The following is a 25,583-nucleotide window of genomic DNA, read 5'->3' as shown; positions in this document are numbered from 1 at the left end:
AGTGCATGGATGTGGGGGAAGGTTCGAGTGGTGCATGTGATAATATAGATTATTATTATATACAGTCACGTGAAAAAGTAAGTACACCCCATGTAAAGTTTTGACTTTTTCAACATATTTCAACATACAGCTATTTGATCTTCATTTCAACAATATTGAAAGATAAAGGTGATATAATATAACAAATATCATGAAACATTTACATTTTGTAGTCCATTGTATAATTTAAACAAACATAAATGCAAATTTCGCATGTGGAAAAAGTAAGTACACCCTTGGCTCTAATAGGTGGTATTGCCCCCTGTGGCAGAAACAACCTCAAGTAGGCGTTTCTTATAACTGTCTACCAGTCTCTGACATCGACTGGGAGAAATTTTTGCCCACTCCGCCATGCAGAATTTTTTCAACTGTGCGATGTTTGAGGGGTTTCTTGCATGCACAGCTCGTTTCAAATCCCCCCACAACATCTCGATGGGATTTAGATCCGGGCTTTGACTTGGCCATTCCAGAACCCTCCATTTCTTTCTTTTCAGCCATTCCTTGGTGGATTTACTGGTATGTTTAGGGTCATTGTCATGTTGCAAGGTCCACCTTCGGTTGAGCTTCAACTTTCCGACAGATGGCCTCACATTATCCTCAAGCACCCTCTGGTACAATGAAGAATTCATAGTGGATTCTATGATGGTGAGCTGCCCAGGCCCTGATGCAGCAAAGCTGCCCCAAACCATAATATTTCCACCACCATGCTTTACAGTTGGTATCAGGTTCTTGTGGTCAAATGCTGTCTTTGGTTTTCGCCAAACATGTCTTCTGGTACTGTGGCCAAATATCTCTACCTTTGACTCATCTGTCCAGAGCACATTTTTCCAGAAGTGCTGGTCTTTGCCGAGGTGTTCATTGGCAAACTTTAGTCTTGCCCTGATGTTCTTTCTGGACAGCAAAGGTTTCCTCCTGGCACACCTCCCATGTAGATGAAATTTGTGCAGCCTCTTTCTAATGGTAGACTCGTGCACTTTGACATCAACAGTGGCAAGAGCTACCTGTAGGTCCCGTGATGACATTCTGGGGTTCTTCGAGACTTCTTTCAGCATCTTGCGGTCTGCTCTCAGGCTGAACTTGCTGGGGCGGCCTGGCCTGAACAAGTTGGCAGTTGTTTGGAATCTTCTCCACTTGTAGATGATCTTCCAGACAGTCGAATGATCGATTTCAAATTGTTAGGAGATCTTTTTGAATCCCTTCCCAGACTTGTAGGCATCTATAACCTTCTTTCTGAAGGCCTCAGAGAGCTCTTTTGATCTAGGCATGGTGACGCTGCACACTTCAACAACAAAGAGCAAACCAAACTAAATGTCTGAGGTTTAAATAAGACAGGTTCCTCCAAGATCCTCTCCAACAATGTTCTAATCCTTTTCACCTGAGCTGGTGCACCTGATTCTAATTTTAGGTATTTTAAGTAGTGATAAATGTCAGGGTATACTTACTTTTTCCACATGCGAAATTTGCATTTATGTTTATTTAAATTATACAATGGACTACAAAATGTAAATGTTTCATGATATTTGTTATATTATATCACCTTTATCTGTCAATATTGTTGAAATGAAGATCAAATAGCTGTATGTTGAACTATGTTGAAAAAGTCAAAACTTTACATGGGGTGTACTTACTTTTTCACGTGACTGTAGATAGATAGAGCATAGAAGTTTGTATTATATGGATAGAATTACATTATATACATATTAAATTGATAGATTGTATAGAAACAAGTGTATTATTATATCGATTATTATTACAATAAGTTTCATAAACTTCAATTTGCTTTCACTTTGTTTCGAACAAAGGGTGCAAGTTAACCCTGAACCACCCTCGTAACCACCGCGAAGGGGTTACACAAGTCACATTGGAGACCACAGTACAATGTGCCTTCCAAAACAAAATAATTACAACAGAGGAAAATAAATTGATGACCATTCATCAAAACGACAAAATGAAAAATAAACTAAAAATAAAACATGTTGTTTAGCTTCATAGCTTATCCTAAATTTCCCATCGTTTATCACTTTTTGGTTGTCAAGTTACTTGTTATTCGGGGCATTTCCCCTCCCTAACCCCATTCATTATTATTTCACAAACTTCAGCATTACCAATTTATCCTGGTATCTGCAGTACGTCAGGAAGATAGAAAAAAATAAACAGGAAAACAATGACGCAAATCCGAGAGATAACGAACAAAATAAATAAATAACAGTTTTCAAAGGCATTACATTGCAGCAGGCGACCATGTCACCATATTTGTTCGATCATTTCCTACATGCGAATCCAACCATTCTCTTTTGAGTAAACATGAACCAGTTATTTGTGATGAAAGAGCAAAAGTACCGCACATGTTGCGACCACATGGTGTTTTGGTCCCTTTGTGAGGGCGAGGCTTGAATGAATCCAGATAACGGTAAATGGGTGTTCTTCTTGGGAAATGTTTTTAGTTCAGGATTCATAGGAAGAAAGTGTCGAAGCATGTTTGTCTTACAGCTGAGTGTCTTGTTAAGTAAAATCAGACAATAATCGCGTGTAGTTGCAAAAGACCTTTCATAAGGAAACGGAAGGCACACCCGACCATAGGCCCAGGCCTGACCACGCATAGAATAGAGTTTTTGACTGGGATAATCCCAGTCGAAGACCACTCTGTGGTCAAACTGTCGGACCTGAATATTTGTTCACGTGACCAATTCATGAGTTTAAGGTGCCTCCAGTTTCATTTATGGATACTAAATTAGTTATTTTCCACTTGGAAGCCCCAATAATGCCTCACGTTTTCCTCGACGAGCAGGAGACTCTGGATGGGCACGGGCGGTGAGAAGAGCTCCAACTCTTCAACAATCCAGGTATCCTTGTTTTTCATCACCACAGCTTTATGCAGGGTCCCAACATCTGAAAGGAAAACCGCCGACGGACAAGTTAAGGTCATGTGCGGCTACGAGGAGCAGATTAAAGCAAATCAGTGAAGTTTAAATGGGCAAGTGGTTCAAAACGCAGTCTCAGAAGTAAAGTAAAAGAGGGGACATCCTGTAAACATCGAGTATAACATTTCATTTCAAAAGGCAAGCTTTACATAGTTGCTTGTTGTCTTGGAGTTCTACCATCGGCAATGATTTCTAGAGTTAAGCTACAGGTGGTTAAGGGCAGCCTTTATCCAACACTGGTGTACCGCGAATGGGAGTTGCACCACCTGTGTGGTTAATGTCCCATCAAATTTACTTGACTCATAAGTGGCAGCCAAGGGGCTCATGTCAAAAAGCAGGACCCTATGAAAACTAAAAATTGGTCTTTCATTCCTCTGACACTTCTAGTTCATCTTACTTTTGAAGGTACAGATGGTGACCATTCTTAATGATGCGAAACTTCATACCTGCCCCACCCTCAATCGAGCTAATCCTACACCACAGCTGTACAAAGTGGGTCACTCATAAATGGTAGCACTTTGATGAGCCTTATCATTTCAGACTGCATAGCTCTGAGTTTGATAATGAGTCTCTCCTAATGCAGGAGCGATATGGCAAAGGAGGCCAGATGAATAACCATAGAAGATGTAATTGTCTACAAGTGAAGAAAAAATGTGGGCTAAATTAAAAAGGCAATGAAGGGATGACAAACTACAGTGTAAAAAAGATCCTAAACAAGATAGGGATGATGCTGGTTTAGAGAGTAGCTAACAGTATTCCCATCACAACAATCCCGACATCACTGCCTCCAGACTATTGTCGAGGCCTAGGCCGAGCTAAAAGAATTAATTGTCTATATCGAGTTTGCACCATTTAGATCTATATTCCAGCATAAAAGGCTTCCTTAAAAGTGTGTTCAGTGCAGTGGTTGCGTTTGTGTTGATCTCATTAGCTCACGCCAAACAACATTCCCTGAGGTGGTTATTTTGTGGTGGTGGGATGAAGTAGAAGCCACTTGGACTAAAATGTGGCATTGTTTTCAATTTACTATCGTTACATCACAATCTAGCAACATTCCAACATGGTTAAAAAAACATAAATGTGGACAGCATATTGATGAATCATTATTGATGTATCGCATATTATTGACAGTGAAGACAGCGCCTCTAATTTCATCAGAAAGGGGGCTTCGTTCACCTCGCCCGTCCCCGTGGGGACAAGAGAGGCTATTGTAATCGGACTGGAGGTCAGTGATTATCCTGGCCCATTCCCGAGGAGATGAAGGGACGGGGGAGGCTATTGTGATGGCTTTGTGTGAGTGTGTGTCAGAGAGTGAGTTCACAAACAGATCTACTTTTGTATAGATTGTTTATTCGAAGATCTAACATGATCTATATACCCCAGAAGAACTATGCAGTCATTTTTCAACAATGAAATTGAACAAAGTCGTCCAACTGATTTAACCATAAGTGACCACCTTGAGAGGCCATTTCCCCCCGCAGAGCAGGGGTTGGCCTTTTCCGGGCACCGTGGTCCCCTTTTTGAAACAATGTTTTATGGCCGGATGCCCTTCCTGCCCATCAGTTTACTTCAAATAATCAGCAAGGGCATGGAATCCATCATCGCAGTTGATATGAAATCCTTCCTTTTCTCCAATGTCCTCATCTCAGATCACCAATGTCGGTTCAGACCAGGTCACTCAACCTTGGACATGCTGCTTCTCCTCTTCCAACAATGGATGGAGGCCCTCAATGTCAGACATGAGATCAGGGCTGCCTCTCTGGAAATATCTTGTGCTTTTGATACAGTCTGGCATGCTGCTTTACTCTCCAAACTCCCTGCCTATGGCATCCAAGTCTAACTTCACACATGGCTTAATGACTTCTCCACTCTCGTAGCCAACATGTGCCACTCAACGGAATCCTTTCATCTCCTTGCCATGTCAAGGCTGGAGTGCCCCAAGGCAGTGTTCTGGGCCTAGTCCTATTCCTGATCTTCATCAATGATCTCCTTGACTCTGGAAAATCCTCTTCATCTATTTGCTGATGATTCCATCCTTTGCCATGACATCCCTCATCCTTCAGCCAGGCAGGTTGCAGCCAACTTCCTAGTTCAGACTAATCACAAATATTATATGATAATTAGAACAAAAATAATAATCCCAAACTGGTCAATCACTTGGAATACGTCGTTCAATTCAAACACATCTCGCACTCACACTCGCACTCTCTCTCCGAAAGGACAGTCTGGCAAACCCTCCTATATCCACTTTCTCAACAATCCTCTTGAAAACGTTCAGTCACTTAAGCTTTTGGGTCTCATGATCAGCTATATGATCTTTCTTGGGCAAACCACATCACTAAGGTGGCTTCCAAAGCCAGTCACCGATGAAACATCCTCCATCGTGCAAAGTCCTTCCTTGGCACACATGAACTGCTATCCACTGACAAAGCTTTCATCCACGGCTTGATGGAACACTGCTCTCCCCTTTGGGCCAATGCCCTTGCCTCAAACCTTGCTCAGCTTGACGCCGTGGAAACCAAGGCCTTCCAGATTATTGGAGTCTCCTGCAATGAAGCAGAGTCAAAAGTGCCTAACCATTTCACATTGCAACCTCTTTCTGGTGAAACTTGCAAAATCCAGAAACAATGCTCTCCTCCACTTATTCCTTCCTTTTTTTCTCCACCTGTGGAACCAACTTACACATTCTCTTCATCTCATTCATCCCTCTAGGTCTTCAAGACAGCTGTTCACCACCACCTCAGATCATCTAATCTGAGTTTGCTTCTGTATCCATCTTCTCCACCCTTCCCTACCACTCATTCTTCCCCACAATCCTTCTGTGTCCAAGTCTCCGTTTATTTTGTCTCTCAACTCTGCTGTTGGTGTGTCGCTCTCCTCTCTTTGTGCTGTCCCTTTTGTTCTACAACGTCCTGATCCATTCTATTTTCTAGCTCCTCCATGAGCCTCGACTTTGTATACAAAAAGAAAAGCTCAGACCACGGGTTTGACCAACACACCCAGGTGGCCTTCACTTTCCAAGCTGGCTCGTTGAGGCCATGATCTAAGGTGCACTGCAAGGCCTGCGAGCTCCACGACCATGCCCGGGCGGCCTTAAGTACATTGTCTAATTTAACCACAAGTTGATATTATATATTTTAAATTTGGATTATGTCCAAGTTAGCCGTGCCCGTCCCTAAGCATACATTTGTCCCACATAGATCGACTGCAATCTAAATTGTTCATTGCAAGTGGTTAAAAAAAAAAAAAACTGTCACATGGACACAGCTTTGTACACCAAGGAAATAGGGCTATAAATAAAATTTACGATATTCCAAATTATAAAACCACATTTTAATCTATAATGAGGTCAAACGTGGTGGTATGTTACATGAAAAGGTGTCATTGAGACAAATACCCCAGCAGGGCTCTGCATTGCTAAATGCTGTCTTGTAATTACGACTCCATGTTCCATTCTGCTGGGAAACACCTTTAGCCTCATGTGATGAGATCAAGAAAGCAACAAGACAAACATCTGCTGGCAACAAGAATCTTGTCAACTGATTGCATGGACACAAACAGACGATGTGACACAAATTAAAGTTGTCAGAGTTCCAATGTCGATTCTATTCTGTACAAAAGATGAGATAACCTTTGCTTTGCTTAATACAAATCACAGTCCATGTGACTATTCAGTAGTCAAATCTGAATTTTGTAACTCAGCTTGGGTAGTGTGATGCAGCTGAACGAGTCTTGCACAATAAGCTTATCTCATTTAAAAAAAGTATCCGAGTTAACTCAATGATGGTGTGTCTTCAGGTGACATAGCATGGCTTAATGTTCAACGAAAACAAGTGGGTGTATTGACAGGGTCATCACCACAGTTGTGCAAATCCACAAATTGTATAAAAGGCTTATCATAGGTAATTTAGGTAACAGGTTCCATTAAGGTTACCAAATGTTTGTGTTAACTGAAACCCTTGCATGGGCCTTTGCAAACAGCTGCACTATCGCCACTGTATTGCTCGTTTTAGGTACTAGGCACACTCAATCCATTTAAATTTGGAATTAAGGTGCATTTCAGATCAATGTTCTAAGTGCCAAAACACATTTCAATCAGTAACAAAATTTTGTTCATTCCCTGCATTAAACGTCTTAGTTGAACATAAAAACAACTAGAATGGCACTCGAATGGTAGAGCACATACCTCTGCCAGGCTGAACAGTTTGTTTTGTATTCCACCTATAGGACGGATCTACATCCGGAACTCAACCAAAATCTAACTGGCTTGTTTTTGTAACCTACCAAACTCATTCACCTAGTTTTATCATAATCCATCCACAACTTTTTGAGATATCGTACCACATATCGTTTTTGGTCCAATCTCTCAATGGTGAAGAATCTCTCACAATAAATAAATAAATCGTATCCACATCTTCACCAAAATCAAATAAATTCGTCCTTGTCACACACCAAACCTATGGTTGTATGTAATGTACATATAACCAATATGGTTGCATGTATGGTTGTACATACTAGCAGAGTACCCGCCCTACGGCCTACGGGCGACGTTGTTCCAAGTGTGCATCAACGTTTTTCTCCCATCAGATACAGTATTTTCTGCTGACACTACTACTTTGACTTGGATTTATTTTCACAATCGCGGTAACCGCTGATTTCCTTTGTTAATATTGCTCTTGCTGATTTCTGCTCAATTTAGGTGTCCTTGGTTTTTGAGGCATCTCAGTTTTCCACAAAAACAAAACATCAAACGTCACCCAAGCTAACAATACCCATGACCACCTTACCCTCCCTCCCCCAATCCCCCATCAGCAATCACCCTAGCTAACAATTCCCACAACCAACCCACACCCCTCTCTTTCTCCTCCCCTTCACCATCCCCTCACAATCCCCCATCAAGCATCAACCCCACACCGCTCCCCCCACTCCACTTCCCCCCACAATCCTCCTTCAACCATCACCCCAGCTAACAATACCCATGACCACCCCACACCCCACTCCACACCACCATCCCCTCACAAATCCCCTATCAATTGTCACCCTGGATAACAATACCCAAAACAACCCCACTCCACCTTCCCCCCACAATCCCCCTCCAACCATCACCCAAGCTAAAAATACCCATGACCACCTTACCTCCCCTCCCGCACCCCCTCACAATCCCCCATCACCCTAGCTAACAATATCCATGACTGCCCCACACCCCACACCCCTCACCCCACTCCACCACCCCTCACATTACCCCATTAACCATAATCCTAGCTAACAATACACATGACCACCCCACATCACTTACCCCACTCCACCACCCCTCACAATCCCCTATCAACCGTCACCCGAGCTAACAATACCCACGACCGCAACCCCCCTTCCCTCCCCCCCTCCATCCCATCACAACCCCACGTCAACCGTCACTCGAGCTAACAATACCCCATGACCACCCCACCCCTTCATCATCCCCAATCAGTTTCAGAATCCGAGCTCGCAATGCGCCGTTTCTCTATGTTCCGTCACCGGCAGGATCACGGTGAGTTCACAATGTGACTTCACTGGCAATCTCGAAAATCGACAGACTCTGTTTTTTTCTGCACTTTGTGATTGGCAAAAAAAAAAAAAAAAACCCTTCAAATTAGACCTTGATTAATGATTGCCAATGGTTTTTTCAGAATAAAAAAAATTGCATTTGGGTTCCCCTTTAAGGATCTTTTGGATCGTCAGGGTCTTTTCAGCCTTTTGGGTCTTGATGGTCTTCAGGGTCTTTTCAGTCTTTGGGGTCTTTTCATTCTTTGGGGTCCTTTCATTCTTTTGAATTTTTTGGGACTTTAAGGATCTTTGGGGTCTTTTGGGTCTTTTCAGTCTTTTTGGTCTTTAAGGGTATTTGGGGTATTTTGGGGTTTTTCGACCTTTTGGGTCTTTGAGGTCTTTTTATCTTTTCGGTCTTCAAGGATCTTTGGGATATTTTGAGTATTTTGTTTATCTTGGGTCTTCGGGGTCTTTAAGGGTCTTTGGGGTCTTCAGGGTTGTTAAGGGTCTTTGGAATATTTTCAGTTTTTGGTGTCTTTTGGGTATTTTGGGAATTTTGGTTCTTTGGGGTCCATTGGGTCTTTTCAGCATTTTAGGTCTTCGGGGTCTTTTATATCTTCAGGGTATTTTAGGTCTTTGGGGTCCTCTGTGTCTTTTGGGTATTTAAGGGTCTTTTGGTTCTCTTGGCCCTTAGGTGGGTCTTCAGGGATTTAAAGGATCTTTGGAATATTTTCAGTTTTTGGGGTCTTTTAGGTCTTTGGGGTCCATTGGGTCTTTTCACTCTTTTAGGTCTTCGGGGTCTTTGGGATGCATTGGGTCTTCAGAGTCTTTTCAGTCTTTTTAGTCTTTGGTGTCTTTTGGTTCCTCTGGGTCATTTGGGGTCTTTTGGGGGTATTTAGGGTCCTCGGGGTACTTTAGGTTAAGTATTTCAGGTTACATTTGTGGGTGGAGTCAGGTTAGCTGTCCAACCAATGGGTGAAGAGCGGACATCCATCCATCCATCCATTCATCCATCCATCCATACATCCATCCATACATACAATTGCTCCATTATATATAGATGGTAGTTGTATGTATAGTAGTATGTAATGCATTTTCATCATCACGATTGTATTTCTCAACTCGACAATCACATATGGGTGATAAGCGTACTGTTATGGATTCGGCCCTAAGGGTTGTTGTTATGATTATTGTTGTTGATTCTGAGTATTCTGGTGATTGTGGTTGAAGGGAAAGGGTTATTATAGTTAAAAGATTTAAAAGCGCTCCTGGTAAAATGTGGCCGGAAATCCGGATTGTGACCGGAAGAGGTGAAAAAAAGAAAGAAGAGGCGGTAGGAGATCGTGAACAGACGTTGTTGTTGAAGCTCCGGACCGAGCGTTCGACGTACAGTGCGAGTGAACTTTGCGTCTCTAAGGTCATGTAGAATTCCTAATCCCTACGACTAGAACTCCAACAAGGAAAACTCCAAACTTGGTTCTCACGTGAGGTTTTATTAAAACTTTAGAGGGTAGGGCATAAACGAACTGATTCAAGATATTTGACCAACAAAGAACTAAACTTTAACGAAGCATCCTTTTTCTGCCGGTCGTGGCACTCCACCTTCTCCTGAGCAGATCTTCTCCGTTCCCCTTGGCCAGCGCTCCTTTTCCTCGAAGTCCCTTTTCTTATATCATAAATGCTTAGTTCCTTATATGAGCATGGAATTCAAGACTCCGCACGGCTCAGACAGTGAGACACTCTGGTTTCTATCTTGGAGAATTCTAAGAGCCATTTTAGACAGTTGTTTACTGTTAAAATGATAAAGCACCTTTATCTGTTCCCCACAGGTCATTCCCTTTCTAACCCATCCGAAACAGGAATGTTCCTCTCCAAGTTTCATTTCACAGAGAAAAACACATTTTAAGAAGAGGAGAATATAAATAATTATATGCCTCCACAAAGGGAAGTTCGGGCGATAAGAGTTATCGCCGGAGTGCGTGGAGCCTGTGTCGTCGGGTATCCTCATTGAGGTTCCGGAGGATCCTGGCCTCAAAGCCCGGGTTCGAGGGAAAGCCGTCCGCCATCTTCGCCACACGAGCAACCTGCAATGAACCGGTTTTGGTCGTGTCGGCTGGGCATTATTCCCCGGTGGTTTGCCGGGGACGGCTGTGCCAGAAAGGGCACTTGAGAATTATACGGAGGCTCGCGGATTGAACCGCAACGTGTACGTCGGAGCGTGTCTTTGTGAGGTTTCTTTCCACCGCTGTATTGCAGGGTGCTGAACAACGTGGCCTCGATCGCCTCCGCCTCAATTGACTTTGATCGGGCCTTGACTCCGCGATCGTGGGAGCGCACAGAGACATTGGGACTTCGCCTTTGAGGGGTGCAGAGACATTGGGGAGGTGCCATGAGTTTGGGGTTAAGGGGCTTGATAAGGTTATCATCGTAAGATTTGAAAGTAGGGGTGATTGACCACATTGTTGTATGGCTCTTTGTGTGTGATTTATAATATATTATTGTTTGTTTATCACCTGGTGTGGTTGCCTTATTGATTTGACTGTTTCATTTGCTGGATTTAAACCAAGGATAACACATCTTTCTGCCGGGGACCCTCTCGGGGTTCGGAGGTCTACCGAGACCAGAGGTAAGGGGGGGACCCCGTAACAGTACAGAGTGCATTAACCGATTCATCCATGTGAAATATGGCATCTGCGATTTATGCGCTCCATTGGAATCTCACATCAGGAAGCTGATTCTCAGGGTCTGCTTCCTTCCTGCTCCCCATAACCAGGTTGGTGACCTGGCAGTTATTTTTACTGGCTATCTCCTCGTCCTGGGTCCCACAAGATGGTAAAGACTTGGTACATTGCCTTTGAGCTGTCTAGCCTGGGTTCCATAACAGACCAGACTATAAACTGTTGAAGTAGTGCTTCATAGTTCATAGGCAGTGTGTTGTATCCACAACGTGCACCCGCCGTCCATTCGATGGACACAAAATCGGCGTGTCTCATCTGTTGGCATTATTTGGTGGATGTTAAAGATTCCATGATGTATTTTGTGATGAGTAAGTAAGTTATTGCTGGCCCTCTGGACAAATTACAAAATTCCTGCCTTGATTGCCGGTGGAAAGGCAAATAAAAAACACGGTGTAGCCATGGGGCTACTTTGGCGTCATGGAGACCGCCCTTGGGCAGAGTATCAGAGAGAGACGAGAGAGAGGGGGGGCGGGGGGGGGGAGACATAAAGAGAGAGAGAGCGAGAGAGCGAGAGAGCGAGAGAGAGAGAGAGAGAGAGAGAGAGAGAGCGAGAGAGAGAGCGAGAGAGACAGAAAGAGAGAGAGATGGGGGGGGGGAGGGGACATAAAAAGAGAGGGGGGGAGGGGACATAAAAAGAGAGAGGGGGGGGGGACATAAAGAGAGAGAGAGAGAGGGAGAGAGAGAGAGGGGGGGACAGAAAGAGAGAAGGGAGGGGGACAGAAAGAGGGACAGAAAGAAAGAGAGACAGAGAGAGAGAGAAAGAAAGAGAGAGGCCAAGAGAGAGAGAGAGCGACTGAGATCGAGATCGAGATCGAGATCGAGACTGAGAGAGAGAGAGAGAGAGAGAGAGAGAGAGAGAGAGAGAGAGAGAGGGGGAGGGGGAGAGGGAGAGGCCGAGAGAGAGGCCGAGAGAGAGGCCGAGAGAGAGAGAGAGGCCAAGACAGAGAGAGGCCAAGAGAGAGAGAGAGAGAGAGGCCAAGAGAGACAGAGAGAGAGAGAGAGAGAGAGAGAGGGAGAGAGAGAGAGAGAGAGAGAGAGAGAGAGCGAGAGATAGGGACAGAGGGACAGAGAGACAAAGGACAAAGAAAATCCTGGTCTCTCATACTGCCCTCTTGCCTAACGGTCACTTGCATTCTACAAGAAAACCTTTCCTTATCACTTTCCAAAGTCCAAAGTCATCACTCACCTTCATTCTTTCATACCCCTCTTATTTTTACAAGTGCAACTGTTCTTCTGAGTCCATTGTCTTGAGCTCTTCTCCACAGAATTAAAAGCATGTTATCCACTGCCACCTCATGCTCTCTCCAATTTCCACAACACGAGTTTTACTATACCCACTGAGACATGTTCTCCTCACCATTCCACAATTCCCTTTCCTTGTGCTGTGGTGCATCTAATTGATGTCCTCTCAGTTTTCCCTTTGCCCTATTTTTTCTCGATTGATCAACAATGCCCCCCTGCTGTTCTGATGTTCCATGAGACTCGATGCTGCATATCAAAATGTCAGCTTTAATCTCTTAACCAGTAAGAAGCCAGAAACAATGGATGTTAAATACATTAATGCCACACTTTCGAAAATGCATTCGTTTTTTATCAACAGAACCTTGCCAAATACAATCATCTGTTTTTTTAATCATTTGCTAAAAGTGACACCGAAGACACACCAAACTAGAACGACACTCGGGAGAGCACATACTTGCGCAGGCTGAGCAGTTTACGTTTTGTATCCCACTGATAGGCCGGATCTGGATCCAGATCTGAACCAAAATCTAATGAGCTTGTTCTTGTCATCTAACCAACTCATCCACCAGGTTTTGTCATAACTTGTCCACAACGTATGGAATTATCATGCTACATGTCGTTTTTGGCCCAATCTCTCAATGGTGAAGAATCACTTTACAAATTAAAAAATTATAGTATCTGCATCCGGATTCAAATCTTCACCAACATTGAATCAATTCTTCCTTGTCACACACCCAAGCTGTCCGCCAAATCTCGTCCGAATCAGTCCACAACTTTTTGAGATATCCTGATGACAGACAAAAAACAGATAGCCAGAGATGAAAACTTAACCTCCATCCACCTTTGGTGGTGGAGGTAATGACTTTCCTTGAAAATGCAAGATCCAAACTATTGTTTCGAGTGATGCAATCAACCAGCGATTTTGCTTCTCACGAGAATTGCAGAAAATGCATCGCCAATTCATACGGCATAGTTTTGCTTTTTTTGAGCAGGAAATAAATTCCTGAGCCTGGTGTTGGCTTAGCGGTTAGGGTGCCGGCTTGGGATCCTAGGATCCTGGGTTCGAATCCCGGTCGATCGCTAAATTAACACCAGGGGGGTTGACTCAGCCTGTCATCCTTCCGAGGTCGGCAAATCGAGTACCAGCTTGCTGGGATGAATGATCCCGGTGTGTACCCCGATTTAGAATAGGTACACGGTATCCCTGCGCATCGTAAGAGCGTGACCAAGGGTTGGCGTCAGGAAGGGCATCGGCCATAAAAACATTGCCTCAAACAGGGAACCATGATTGTCATGGGGCCCGCAAGGCTAACCCCCGCTCTAGCGGGGAAAATGGCCTTAAAACGATCATTCATTCATTCATTCAATAATGCCATCCACGTTTTATGCCACTGCTTAATCAAGGCAGAATTGGGTGCCAAAAAGGCAGGCACAACATATGGGGTTTGTAAAGTTAATCTGTGCAGAGGAGCTAAAGTCAACAAGGCAGCTATTTAAAGTCTCCACATCTCAGGCAGAAGATTAATGTCAAATCAATCCAGATAATTACGACTACCAGTGAAAATCACTGTGCGCCATGTGTAATACCAGTGCCACGGTATCTCAAATACAACTTCGTTTGCATCTCAATTGTGTGCAAGGAACTGTCATGATCCAAATTAATTTCCACTGATGCCCAGGGATTATAGAATATTTGTGCAATACCTGTACTTAAATCTTTGTAGAAACTGGCTCACATCATTACAGATGCAAGAAAAGACCTTGCTCTGCATGGATCTCAGAGGAGGGAATTCCATTTTGAGATGTAAATAAACCTGAAGAACCCCCTACTATCCGCGACACGATCCCCTACTTCTCCCACGCGACACCCCTCCCAACCTCCCTCTCCCCCATCCCTCCCCCCCATCCACAACCCACCTCCACCTTCAGAAAAAGTGCAAAATTAACCTGAAGTGCACAAATACCACTGTGTTCAAAAAGTATCTGACCTTTATTTTTCGTGCGTAAAAAAAAAGAAGCTAGGGAGGCGTTGATTGGTGCACGTATGTAGGCGATCCTAATGCGCACGCGTGAATTTTTTCCCACCTGCAGAAGCTGTCATTCGACGGCAGACCGCCGATGAGTGAGGACATGTAAGCGAGCGCCGTCGGATTTTCGTTTTTGACAAAATGACGGAAAAACTTGAACAACGCTACTGCATCAAATTTTGTGTAAAGCTTGGCGATTCCCAAGTGGAAACGATCCGCAAGATTCAACACCGTTCATTCCATTATGAAGGAGGATTTGGGCTTCAGGAGAATCTCAGCGAAGTTCGTACCAAAGCCGCTAACGATTGAGCAGAAGCAACTCCGTTTGGAGATCGCACAGGACATGCTGGAGACTGTGAACAGCGATCCCAGCTTCCTCAACACAGTGATCACTGGCGATGAGTCCTGGGTTTATGGGTACGACCCAGAAACCAAGTTGCAGTCATCACAATGGAAGCATCCAACATCCCCGAGGCCAAAAAACACAAAATTTGATGCAGTAGCGTTGTTCAAGTTTTTCCGTCATTTTGTCAAAAACGAAAATCCGACGGCGCTCACTTACACTTCCTCACTCATCGGCGGTCTGCCGTCGAATGACAGCTTCTGCAGGTGGGAAAAAATTCACGCGTGCGCATTAGGATCGCCTACATACGTGCACCAATCAACGCCTCCCTAGCTTCTTTTTTTTTACGCACGAAAAATAAAGGTCGGATACTTTTTGAACACACTACGTACATGGAAAATGAGAGCTGAATGAAGAATGGCCATCAATAGTGCAGAAGGAAATCGTCCAATTAATCAAAGTTGTGCTCGATTCATACCTGTTCCCAAGAACAAGACGTCGACGATTTCATCGGACACATGAACACGTGTGACGGTGATGGTTGTGTAATTCACATGAGACTTGATGAGCAGAGGTATTTTGTTGGGTTGCTTCACCACTTGGTCCATAAGAGGACAATCCCGCACAAAGGAGAGTGTCTGATCAGGCAGGTCCATGGAGCTGTTGTATTTCTCTTTCCTCTGCTTGTTTGTGATGCACTAGTGATTAAGGAGGAACACCAAGGCAAAGGATAAACACCAGTAAGTATCGATGACAGCATTTGTAAAAACAAGTGTCGTGTACAGAAGTGAACACACATCACAATCTATCATCATCACAACCTCAGATGTGAGTGATAGAGCAATCAAATAAATCGACGAAACAAACAAATACACATGTTATTGAAGCACAATGACCAATTTAGAATAATAAATACAGTGAGTTAAACTAGGGGAGGGTATTAATAGGACTATAATAGGCTGTCCTGTGGAAACAAAAAAGGAAACAAACAGCACATCACAGTTGAATGAAAAGAGTTCAATTATCCATTTACTTCCTGCAATACATAAACATCCATCAGAGATGCAGTGCATTTGGGAACTGTAGAGCTTCCACTCAAACCACAGTTAAAGTAGGGGATGGGGAGGTAGTGGGTGGAGGGGTGGGGGGGGGGGGGGGGGGAGGTAGAGGGGGCAAGGGAGCGGGGAGGTGGATGTAGGAAATCAAAAGTATCCCAAACAAAATATCTCATCTCAATATCAGGGAGGTGTAGGGATGCAAGGCTTTCAACATCCTGATTTCAAAATGCAACAATGATTCAAGTACCTGTCCTGGACGTGGAGAGGGTAACTGCCCATCGTACTCGTTACATTTCTGTTTTTGCTCAGTCTGCTGCTTGTAATTCCCGTCAAATACCCTGTTTATCTCCTCAATGCCATAATGGCATACAGCTGAACGCCCGTCATTACTCCTGTAACAGAATAACAAGATCACATTACCTGTCAGGTTTAAAAAGAGTTAACTTTACATGATATTCATAAAGCCATTGACATCTTGTTCTGGTTTTCTCAAGCTAACTGGGCAAGTCAAAGACGGCCGCATAACATACCATTGCTTTGAAAAAACACCGTAGAAAACGGTCTCCTTCCAGGCTTTCGGGCCATTTGGCTGCAGCACGAATGTTCCACGTAGAACGCTAAAGAGTGAACCATCTTGGTCAGGGCACACGAGCTGAGCCTTCAAGAAGGTGGTCCAACGATTTTGCAAAATGCGTTTACCGCCAGCATCCTCCTAAAACAACAACACGAATGAACAATCTAATTTTGACAATGATTGATAGCTCTGCTACCAAAGGTGTTCGGGTTAGGGTTAGGGTTAGGAGGTTATGCTTTCACCCCCGTTTGGCTGACTGAGCATGATATCTCAAAACGTTGTGGACAGATTATGACAAAACTAGGTGGATGAGTTGGTTAAGTGAACGAACAAGCCGATTACATTTTGGTTCAGATCTGGATGCAGATCCGGCCTGTCAGTGGGAGAGAAAATGTAAACTCTTCAGCCTGGCGGAGGTATGCGATCCACCGAGTGCTATTCTAGTTACAAATATGTATTCTAATTATGAGGATATTCATTTTGCGTATTAGTCTGCAATGCAATTCCCCGGTGTGTACCCCGGTTTAGAATAGGTACACCGTATCCCTGCATGTCGTAAGAGGCGACTAAAAGGGTTGGCGTCAGGAAGGGCATCCGGCCATAAAAACATTGCCTCAAAAAGAGAATCATGACAATTACAACGAGATATGGGCAGGGTACAGCCCGAAGTACCCCGTGGGGGACCCCACTCCCTCTCGTCAAAACTCAAGGTGGGGAACCCGATCGAAGCAAGGGTGGAAATCACTCCATTTATGACGACGAAAAGTCTGATGCCCGACGTGGAGATCGGTTTCTGAGGTTTGGGACATGGAATGTAGGGACAATGACTGGGAGATCAGGAGAAGTGGTGGAAGTATTGGTCAGAAGAAGAGTGGACATATGTTGTGTGCAGGAGACAACATGGAAGGGAAGTGGTGTGAGAATGGTGAAGGGTAGGCAGGGACAGAAATACAAGTTTGTGTGGCAAGGGTGCCCAGAAGGCATGAATGGTGTTGGTGTCCTGTTTTCTGAGGAGTTTGTAGACAGTGTGGTGAGTGTGACGAGAGTGAGTGAAAGGTTGATGATGGTGAAAATGATGATTGGAAAGCTCTTGGTGAACGTCATCTCGGGATATGCTACGCAGGTTGGTCGGAGCGATGAAGAGAAGGACAAGTTCTGGTGTGCAATAGAGAAGCTGATGGAAAACGTGAAAGATAAGGAAGTTGTTGTGGTAGGAGGAGACCTAAATGGACATGTGGGAAGGAGTATGGACGGTTTTGAGGGAGTTCATGGGGGTTACGGATATGGTGTGAGAAATGGAGAAGGTGAAAGGATTTTGGAGTTTGCTGATGGAGCTGATTTGTTGATTTGTAATACTCAGTTCCAGAAAGAGGATAATAAGCTTGTTACATACACGTCAGGTGGGTCGACGACAAGCATTGACTACCTGATGGTGCGTAGGCGAGATAGAGGGCACCTCCGGGACACAAAGGTGATCCCGGGGGAGGAGGCTGTTTCACAGCACCACTTGGTTGTCTGCGACATAAGGTTGAAAGGTGCGAGGAGAGCTCGGCGGGTGAAGTACCAACCGGGAATGAAGGTGTGGAGGTTGAAAGAGGTGACAGTGAGGGAGGCATTAAAAGAGAGGCTGAGTATGGTAGAGGATGATGTGGTTGAGCTTGAAAGTGGTTGGATGTCAATGAAAGAAAGTCTGTTGGGAGCCGTTGGTGAGGTATGTGGATGGACAAAAGGACCACTGGAAACATGGTGGTGGGATGAGGAAGTTGGAAAGAAGTTTGATGAGAAGAGGAAGAAGTTCAAGGAGTGGCAGAAGGCGAAGGGTACGGGGGCAGAAAAGGAAGAGCATGAAAGTTATAAGGCAGCCAAGAAGGCTGCAAGGAAAGAGGCAGCAAAGGCGCAGGAGGCATGTCGGAAAATGTTCGGAGAACACTTGGATTTGGAAGAGGGTCAGAGAGCGGTATTCAGGATGGCAAAGCAGATAGCGAAAGAGAGGTGTGATGTGATGGGGGTGAGTTGCTTGAAGGATGAAGTGGGACAAATCGTTGTGGACCCAGATGGAATTAAAGGAAGATGGAAGAGACATATGGAAATACTGTTGAATGCAGAGAATGAATGGGATGGCAACACAGAGAGTAACCCAGTTGTAGGACCGGCAGAGAAGATAACCGAGAAGGAAGTTGAGGAAGCGATAAAAGCAATAAACCACCTTTTAGAGGCCATTTTTCCCCGCAAGCGGGGGTTGGCCTTTTTCGGGAACTGTGGTTGTTGTTGTTTTTCGGTCCCCTTTTTGAAGCAATGTTTTACGGCCGGATGCCCTTCCTGACGCCAACCCTTTTTGCCGCCTTTAACGACAAGCAGGGAATTACCAGTGAACTGGTACTCAATTTGCCGACCTCGGAAGGATGACAGGCTGAGTCAACCCCCCTGGCGTTAATTCAGCGATTGACCGGGATTCGAACCCAGGATCCTAGGATCCTAAGCCGGCACCCTAGCCGCTAGCCCAACACCAGGGAAGCGATAAAAGCAATGAAGAGTAGAAAAGCGGGAGGGCTGACGGGAGTTGTGGGAGATATGTTGAAGGCAGCGGGTAATTTGGGTGTGAAGAGAATGACAGAGATCTGCAATCTGGTGGTGAAAGAAGGCCGCATTCCAGTGGATTGGGAACTGAGTACCCTCGTCCCTCTATACAAGGGGAAAGGTGACCCTCTGGACTGTGGCTCGTATCGAGCGATAAAGTTATTGGAGCATGGAATGAAGGTATTGGAAAGGGTGTTGGAGAGGAGGATAAGGAAGAAAGTGAAGATTGACGAAATGCAGTTTGGACTTATGCCAGGAAGAGGAACGACAGACACGCTTTTTATTGTGAGGCAGTTGCAGGAGAAGTACATGGAGAAGAGGAAGAAGTTGTTTCTTGGGTTTGTTGATCTGGAGAAAGCATTCGATAGGGTTCCACGTGAAGTAGTGACATGGGCATTGAGGAAGTTAGGAGTGGAGGAATGGTTGATCAGAGTAGTGATGGCAATGTACAAAAGAGCACGCACAGCTGTAAGGACAAAGGACGGGAACAGTGGTGAGTTTGAGGTGAAGGTGGGAGTGCATCAGGGGTCGGTACTAAGTCCACTACTATTTGTAGCTGTGATGGAGGTGCTGGCTCGGAACGTAAAGGAGGGTTTACCGTGGGAGTTGTTGTATGCAGATGATCTGGTGTTGATTGCAGAAAGTATGGATGGACTGAAGGAGAAGATGAACAAGTGGAAGGAATGTATGGAGACGAAAGGTCTGAAGGTGAACATCGGAAAAACAAAGGTGATGGCAAGTGGTAAAGCATGTGGTGAGGTGGAAAGAACTGGGAAGTGGCCATGTGCTATGTGCAGGAAGGGTGTCGGAGTGAACTCAATTCAATGTACAATGTGCGCTGAGTGGGTTCATCAAAAATGTAATGGTTTGAGAGGGTCATTAACCAGTGTGGCAGCTACATTCAAGTGTAAGGTGTGCACAGAGGGAGCTGCAGATGGAGGAAATGTTGAGTTGGACCTTGGAGACGGCGTGAAGCTGGAAGGTGTGAAAACATTTTGTTACCTAGGAGACATGCTGAATGGAGAAGGTGGATCAGACTCGGCAACGGTTGCTGGAGTGAGATGTGCATGGAAGAAGTTTCGGGAACTGAGTGGCGTGCTGACGAGGAGGGGAGTGTCGTTGAAGCTGAAGGGAAAGGTGTATGCGGCATGTGTGAGAAGTGTTATGATTTATGGGAGCGAGACATGGGTAATGAACGTAGAGCAGCAACAAAGGCTGGAAAGGGTGGAAATGCGAATGGTTCGGTGGATGTGTGGAGTATCGATGGGAGAGAGGAAGACAAATGATGAATTGCGAAAAATGATGGGAATAGAGCCTGTGATTGATGCTGTGAAGAGGAACAGGTTGAGATGGTTTGGTCATGTGTTGAGGAAGGATGAAAGCGACTGGTTGAGAAGTGATGGAAATGAATGTAGAAGGAAGTAGAGGACGGGGAAGACCGAGAAAGACTTGGCTAAAGATGGTCGAAGAAGAAATGCGGGCCAGGGGGTTAACAAGGGGAGATGCAGAAAATAGGGCAAAATGGAGAACATTGTCATGGGGACCACAAGGCTAACCCCCGCTCTTGCAGGGAAAATGGCCTTTTAAAATGCCTGTTGTATTAGTCTGCAATACTTGTATTAATTTTCAGGTAGTTATGTCCCAGGTCGAAAATCCCATATAAACAAATAGAGACCAGTCGGACATTTCTATGGGTCTCTATTGGAAATCACGGTTTCTATTGGTTTCTACAGAAACCAGTAGAGTTTCCAGTAGAAACTGAACCAGATTCAGTTGAAACCAATATAAACCATTAGACTTAACTGGTCTGAGACCCATAAAACCAACAGGAACCTTTGAGTTCAACTGGTCCTGTAGAAACCATTAGTTAACTGGTAAGAAAACCCATAGACTAATCAAAATACTTTAACTAGATGGTATTCATATAATACTTACCCTGCGCAGTCAACTTGGTGCGGCCAACTCTTGTTTTTGAACGTTTTTTTTTTTCTTCTTTGATCCAATATGGCTGCCAAACCACGTGAGCGATGAAATCATAAATTTATATTCTTATTCTCAAATATAATTGTTGCATAGGTCACGCTCAAAAATTTTCAAACTGATCAGATGAAGTGTTGTCCCTGTCAAATTATGATGTCATAAGTACGGCACCAATGACATCATCGTTAACAACACCTATTCCCCATATGGAGTTCTTTACAATGAGCCATGTTTCAAATTTTTTTCCATGGAGTGGTTTTAGAGATATAGAGGTGCGAGCTTTTTCCAAGATGGCGCCTGCACCACGTGACCTATGTACTATGACGTCATAATTATCATTAAAATATTATTCAGGAGGAGGCGCTCCTATGGTGAAAATTTCGTGTCAATTGGATATAGAATTGCAGTGAAAAAAATTCATACTGAACAAATCAAGCGTCGTACTTGTCGAATTATGTCATAATTAACGTACTGATGACATCATTAACATATCTTATTCCCCATGGGCAGTACTTGACAATGAGCAATGTTTCAATTTTTTCCATTGAGTGGTTTGAGAGATATAGAGGTGTAACGGTTTTCCAACATGGCATCCGTACCACGTGACCTATGACATCATAATTATGAATAAAATAATTATACAGGCAGAGGCACTCCTGTGGTAAAATTTCCTGTCAATCGGACCAACGGTTGCCGAGAAAATGAATATTAAAAATGCAGACACGTACGCCACACACGCAACCGAATGCCTAACCCTGATTTTCGCTTCGTGAGCGTAGGGTAATTCATTACACTGAGTTGAGTTAAATAGCTCAGATAGCTCAAATGGCAGAGCACCGGTACAGTTCATCAGAGGGCCTGGTTTCAATTCCCAGTCTGGACATGCAATTTTCCCACATATGTCGATTAGTTATTTTCAGTCCTGTCCATTTATATATTGGTATTCTATTGGTCTTCTACTGGTCCTCCATTGACCGACTGTGTTTTTATTGGTATTTTCTACTGGTCCAGTATTTCACTTTCCTTATTGAAACCATTAGATCCTACTGGTCCAATTTCCTATGGGAATTTGATGGGATTTGTCCTATTGGTTTTCTATGGGATTTTCGACCTGGGGTGTAGCTAAGATGTCGTTACTGGAGGAACTAGAGAGTTCATATAACACGTTACCCCACGCAGTGTTCAGGTGTATATGGTACGTCAATTTCAATAAAATAATGATATTAAAGATCGTTTTAAAATGTTTAGCGCTATTGAAGCAATCTTATACACCACCCTATTTAACATGTCCAAGTACTGATAACCATACCTCCGCCAGGCTGAACAGTTTTTGTTTTGTATCCCACTGATAGGCCGGATCTGGATTCGGACCTGAACCAAAATCTAATCGGCTTGTTCTTGTCACCTATCCAACTCGTCCACCAAGTTTAGTCATAACTCGCCCATAACTTTTTTAAATATCATGTTATATATCGCTTTTTGCCCATTCTCAATGGTGAATAATCTCATGAATATGAATCTCAATGCATATGATTCATTCAATTCAATCATGAATATGATCAAAAATCATGAAATCAATGAATATGATTCAATCATGAATATGATTCAATCAATCTCAATGGTGAATAATCACTTAAAAATAAAAGATTCTCGTATCCGAATCCATATTCAGATCTTCACCAAAATCGAATCGATTAGTCCTCGTCACACACCCAACTGGTCCACCATGTTTCGTCCAAATCCATCCATAACTTTTTTTTAAATATCCTGCTATGTATCGGTTTTGGCCTTATCTCCCAATGGTGAAGAATCACTTAAAAAATTCGACTAGCCGGATCCGAATCTGGATCTTCACCAAAATCTAATCATTTTGTCCTTGTCACATACACGACGTCTACACCAAATTTCGTCCGAATCCATCCACAACTTTTTGAGATAATTTGTTCACAAACAGACAAACAAACAAACAGACAGGGGTGAAAACATAACCTCCATCCACCTTCAGTGGCAGAGGTAATGAATTAAAAATTGTAAAGCCGTATAAATAAATTAATTGTGGAATTTACCGCCATTGGCACAGTGTCTATTACACCACCCTGTATAACACGTTACATTAGTTCTTGCCTGTCGTTTGTGTCCTTTATGACGTCCTTAAAGACAGTAAGTTTCCTGTTTGAAATGATTTTCAATTTTGTTTGACTTCCAGTCAGGCAGACAGAGTAAAAAATATTATCTCACTCCTCTCTGCCCATGTGTGATCAGGCCGAATTCAGAGCCAACGTATTGTGGAATGAAGTGTTTGTTTTCCGATTCATGTTCAAAATAGAACATTCAAATTAAAAAGGTTTCCTCGACCATTAACTGATATTTGCAGACAGGCAGTCATGAACCAATCGCTTACCCTCCCCCTCCCCTCCCTCCCCCCACTTTTCACTTCACGTGGGCAGGGTAAAATATGCTGGAAGCTAGAAGGTGTATGCATAATGCTGCATGAAACTTGCCTTGCATACGCGAGCAATTCTGGACACAACCACCTTGTCGAAATACGTAAACTCTTTGGCCACTTCAGTAAAGAAGAAGTATATCTTGTCATCATCCCCGATGGGAGACTGGTGGCTCTCCTCGATGAAGGCTGCACTCACAAAGTTGGGCTCTGTTGAGAGGCAAAAAGAGTGCTCTGTGTTAAGTTCGGATTGAGACACAAAGGCATCTCTTGTAAACCCTCGACTCCCCCACACCCCAACACACACGGTTGTACCGGGTCCTTATGCAAGTGGGGTTTGATATTCAACTCTAGCATCATTGTGAAAGGGTACTGGCCATAAATAATCTTCCATTGCTCACGGGGGTAAAAAGGTATCTTAGATTACAGAATAATATTAGCTCGTTTGCATGACTTTGCATCAGCCCAAATTATTAACCGAACAACGCCACCCAAAAGCTGCCAAAACCCCCCAAAAAATCAAAGTGATGGATGGAAACTGTGGAAGCATCATTGATGTGTAAAGATGACAATAATGTCAAATGGAAGCCAAATTTATGCTCCATCTCTAAAGTAAACTTGTTCAACAAAAAAAAGGTGAAACTTTATATTAGATTAGACGATGCTTACGGCTCTGAACACAACAGTATCCTTTGGAAACAAGCTAGAAAGGTGCAAGGCCCCCCCATTGCCCGATATGAAATCAAGGTATTTCATATGAGGCAATGGGGGAGGAGGGAGGGCTGTGTTGACGTAGGAAAGAAAGTAGAACGTCTATCTTACCGTTCAGCCATGTAGCAAAGTACTCGGACTTCAAGATTTGTCGAGAGCCGAAGCTCCGTGAGATTATCGAGCTGGTGCCAAGGAAGTTATCTGTCGTTCCTGCATAGAAGTCTCCATCTGCAAGAGAACAGGGCACATTAAAATTTGTAAGTTTAACCCACAAATGCCATTTTAACCCCCCCCACCCCACCACTCCCCCTCAAAAAAGACCATCAATTGCCATCAATTGCTCTCGGTTTTATTAAACACTCCATCAACACATACGGTCAACGACAGGAATACAAGGAGAGCCAGTAATTATTCCTAAATGACAAAGACCAAGATCATTGCACTGTCTATACAGATAGGTATCCTGGCAGATTAAAAGAATGCTTTTTACAGTTGTGTGTGCCAGCCTTGTTGAGCACGGAACATGCAACAACTACACAGAGAATTGTTTTCATGACTAAACTCGGATTGCATTGGGATGGGTCAAGATGATGATAGATTTCCAGAAAACACTCATAACACGCGCACAAACAGCAACCAGAGACATTCTGATTCAATGGCTGTTATTTAACTATTTATAGATTCATGATCATCAAGATCCCAATTGGAATTTTTAGAGTATTGCGTGCAAATGTGTGTAGCATTTGTATTTTGTCTTACAATACTGAAATAGGGACTTGCTGATGTGAACGCAGCCGATTAGAGAATTACACGTTACTAAAAGCAAGTCAATTTACTCCTATGCAAGTAATTATCTTCACATAGACGAATGAATGAATGAATGAATGAATGATCGTTTTAAGGCCATTTTCCCCGCTAGAGCAGGGGTTAGCCTTGCGGGCCCCATGACAATCATGGTTCCCTGTTTGAGGCAATGTTTTTATGGCCGGATGCCCTTCCTGACGCCAACCCTTAGTCGCCTCTTACGATGTGCAGGGATACGTTGTACCTATTCTAAATCGGGGTACACACCGTGATCATTCATCCCAGCAAGCTGGGACTCAATTTGCCGACCTCGGAAGGATGACAGGCTGAGTCAACCCCCCTGGCGTTAATTCAGCGATCGACCGGGATTCGAACTCAGGATCCTAGGATCCCAAGCCGGCACCCTAACCGCTAAGCCAACACCAGGCAACATAAGCCGGTGACATAGATGGTTAATACAAATTAGATTTAAAAAGGAATTGACAGCATGGAGCTTCTTTTATGCAATAACTGCCCCGAAATAGAACCAAAGTCCAAATATCCATGCATATAGTGGAAGAATGAGGGAGATGTCCTCAAGTAATCCTCATTCTGGGTCAATGA

The 25,583-nt window shown here is 43.9% G+C and overlaps 1 protein-coding gene across 6 annotated transcripts in view; it reads right to left on the bottom strand.

Moving 5' to 3' along the window:
* Positions 1-25,583, bottom strand: part of LOC137420801 (semaphorin-4C) — a 187,062-nt gene that overhangs the window by 11,581 nt on the left and 149,898 nt on the right. For all 6 annotated transcript variants that reach the window (XM_078772285.1, XM_078772287.1, XM_078772286.1 and 3 more), the window contains exons 7-12: positions 24,288-24,404; positions 23,524-23,675; positions 16,422-16,603; positions 16,139-16,283; positions 15,312-15,531; positions 2,810-2,928 (exon numbers count right to left, since the gene is read on the bottom strand). In XM_078772285.1, the coding sequence (XP_078628411.1) occupies positions 2,810-2,928; positions 15,312-15,531; positions 16,139-16,283; positions 16,422-16,603; positions 23,524-23,675; positions 24,288-24,404 (935 nt within the window). The remainder of the gene's footprint in view (positions 1-2,809; positions 2,929-15,311; positions 15,532-16,138; positions 16,284-16,421; positions 16,604-23,523; positions 23,676-24,287; positions 24,405-25,583) is intronic.

The sequence above is a fragment of the Myxine glutinosa genome, chromosome 2 (genome assembly GCF_964187855.1).
Source record: "Myxine glutinosa chromosome 2, kmMyxGlut1.1, whole genome shotgun sequence".
In the NCBI taxonomy this organism is placed as follows: Eukaryota; Metazoa; Chordata; class Myxini; order Myxiniformes; family Myxinidae; genus Myxine; species Myxine glutinosa.
This window is presented reverse-complemented; position numbering and strand designations above follow the sequence as displayed.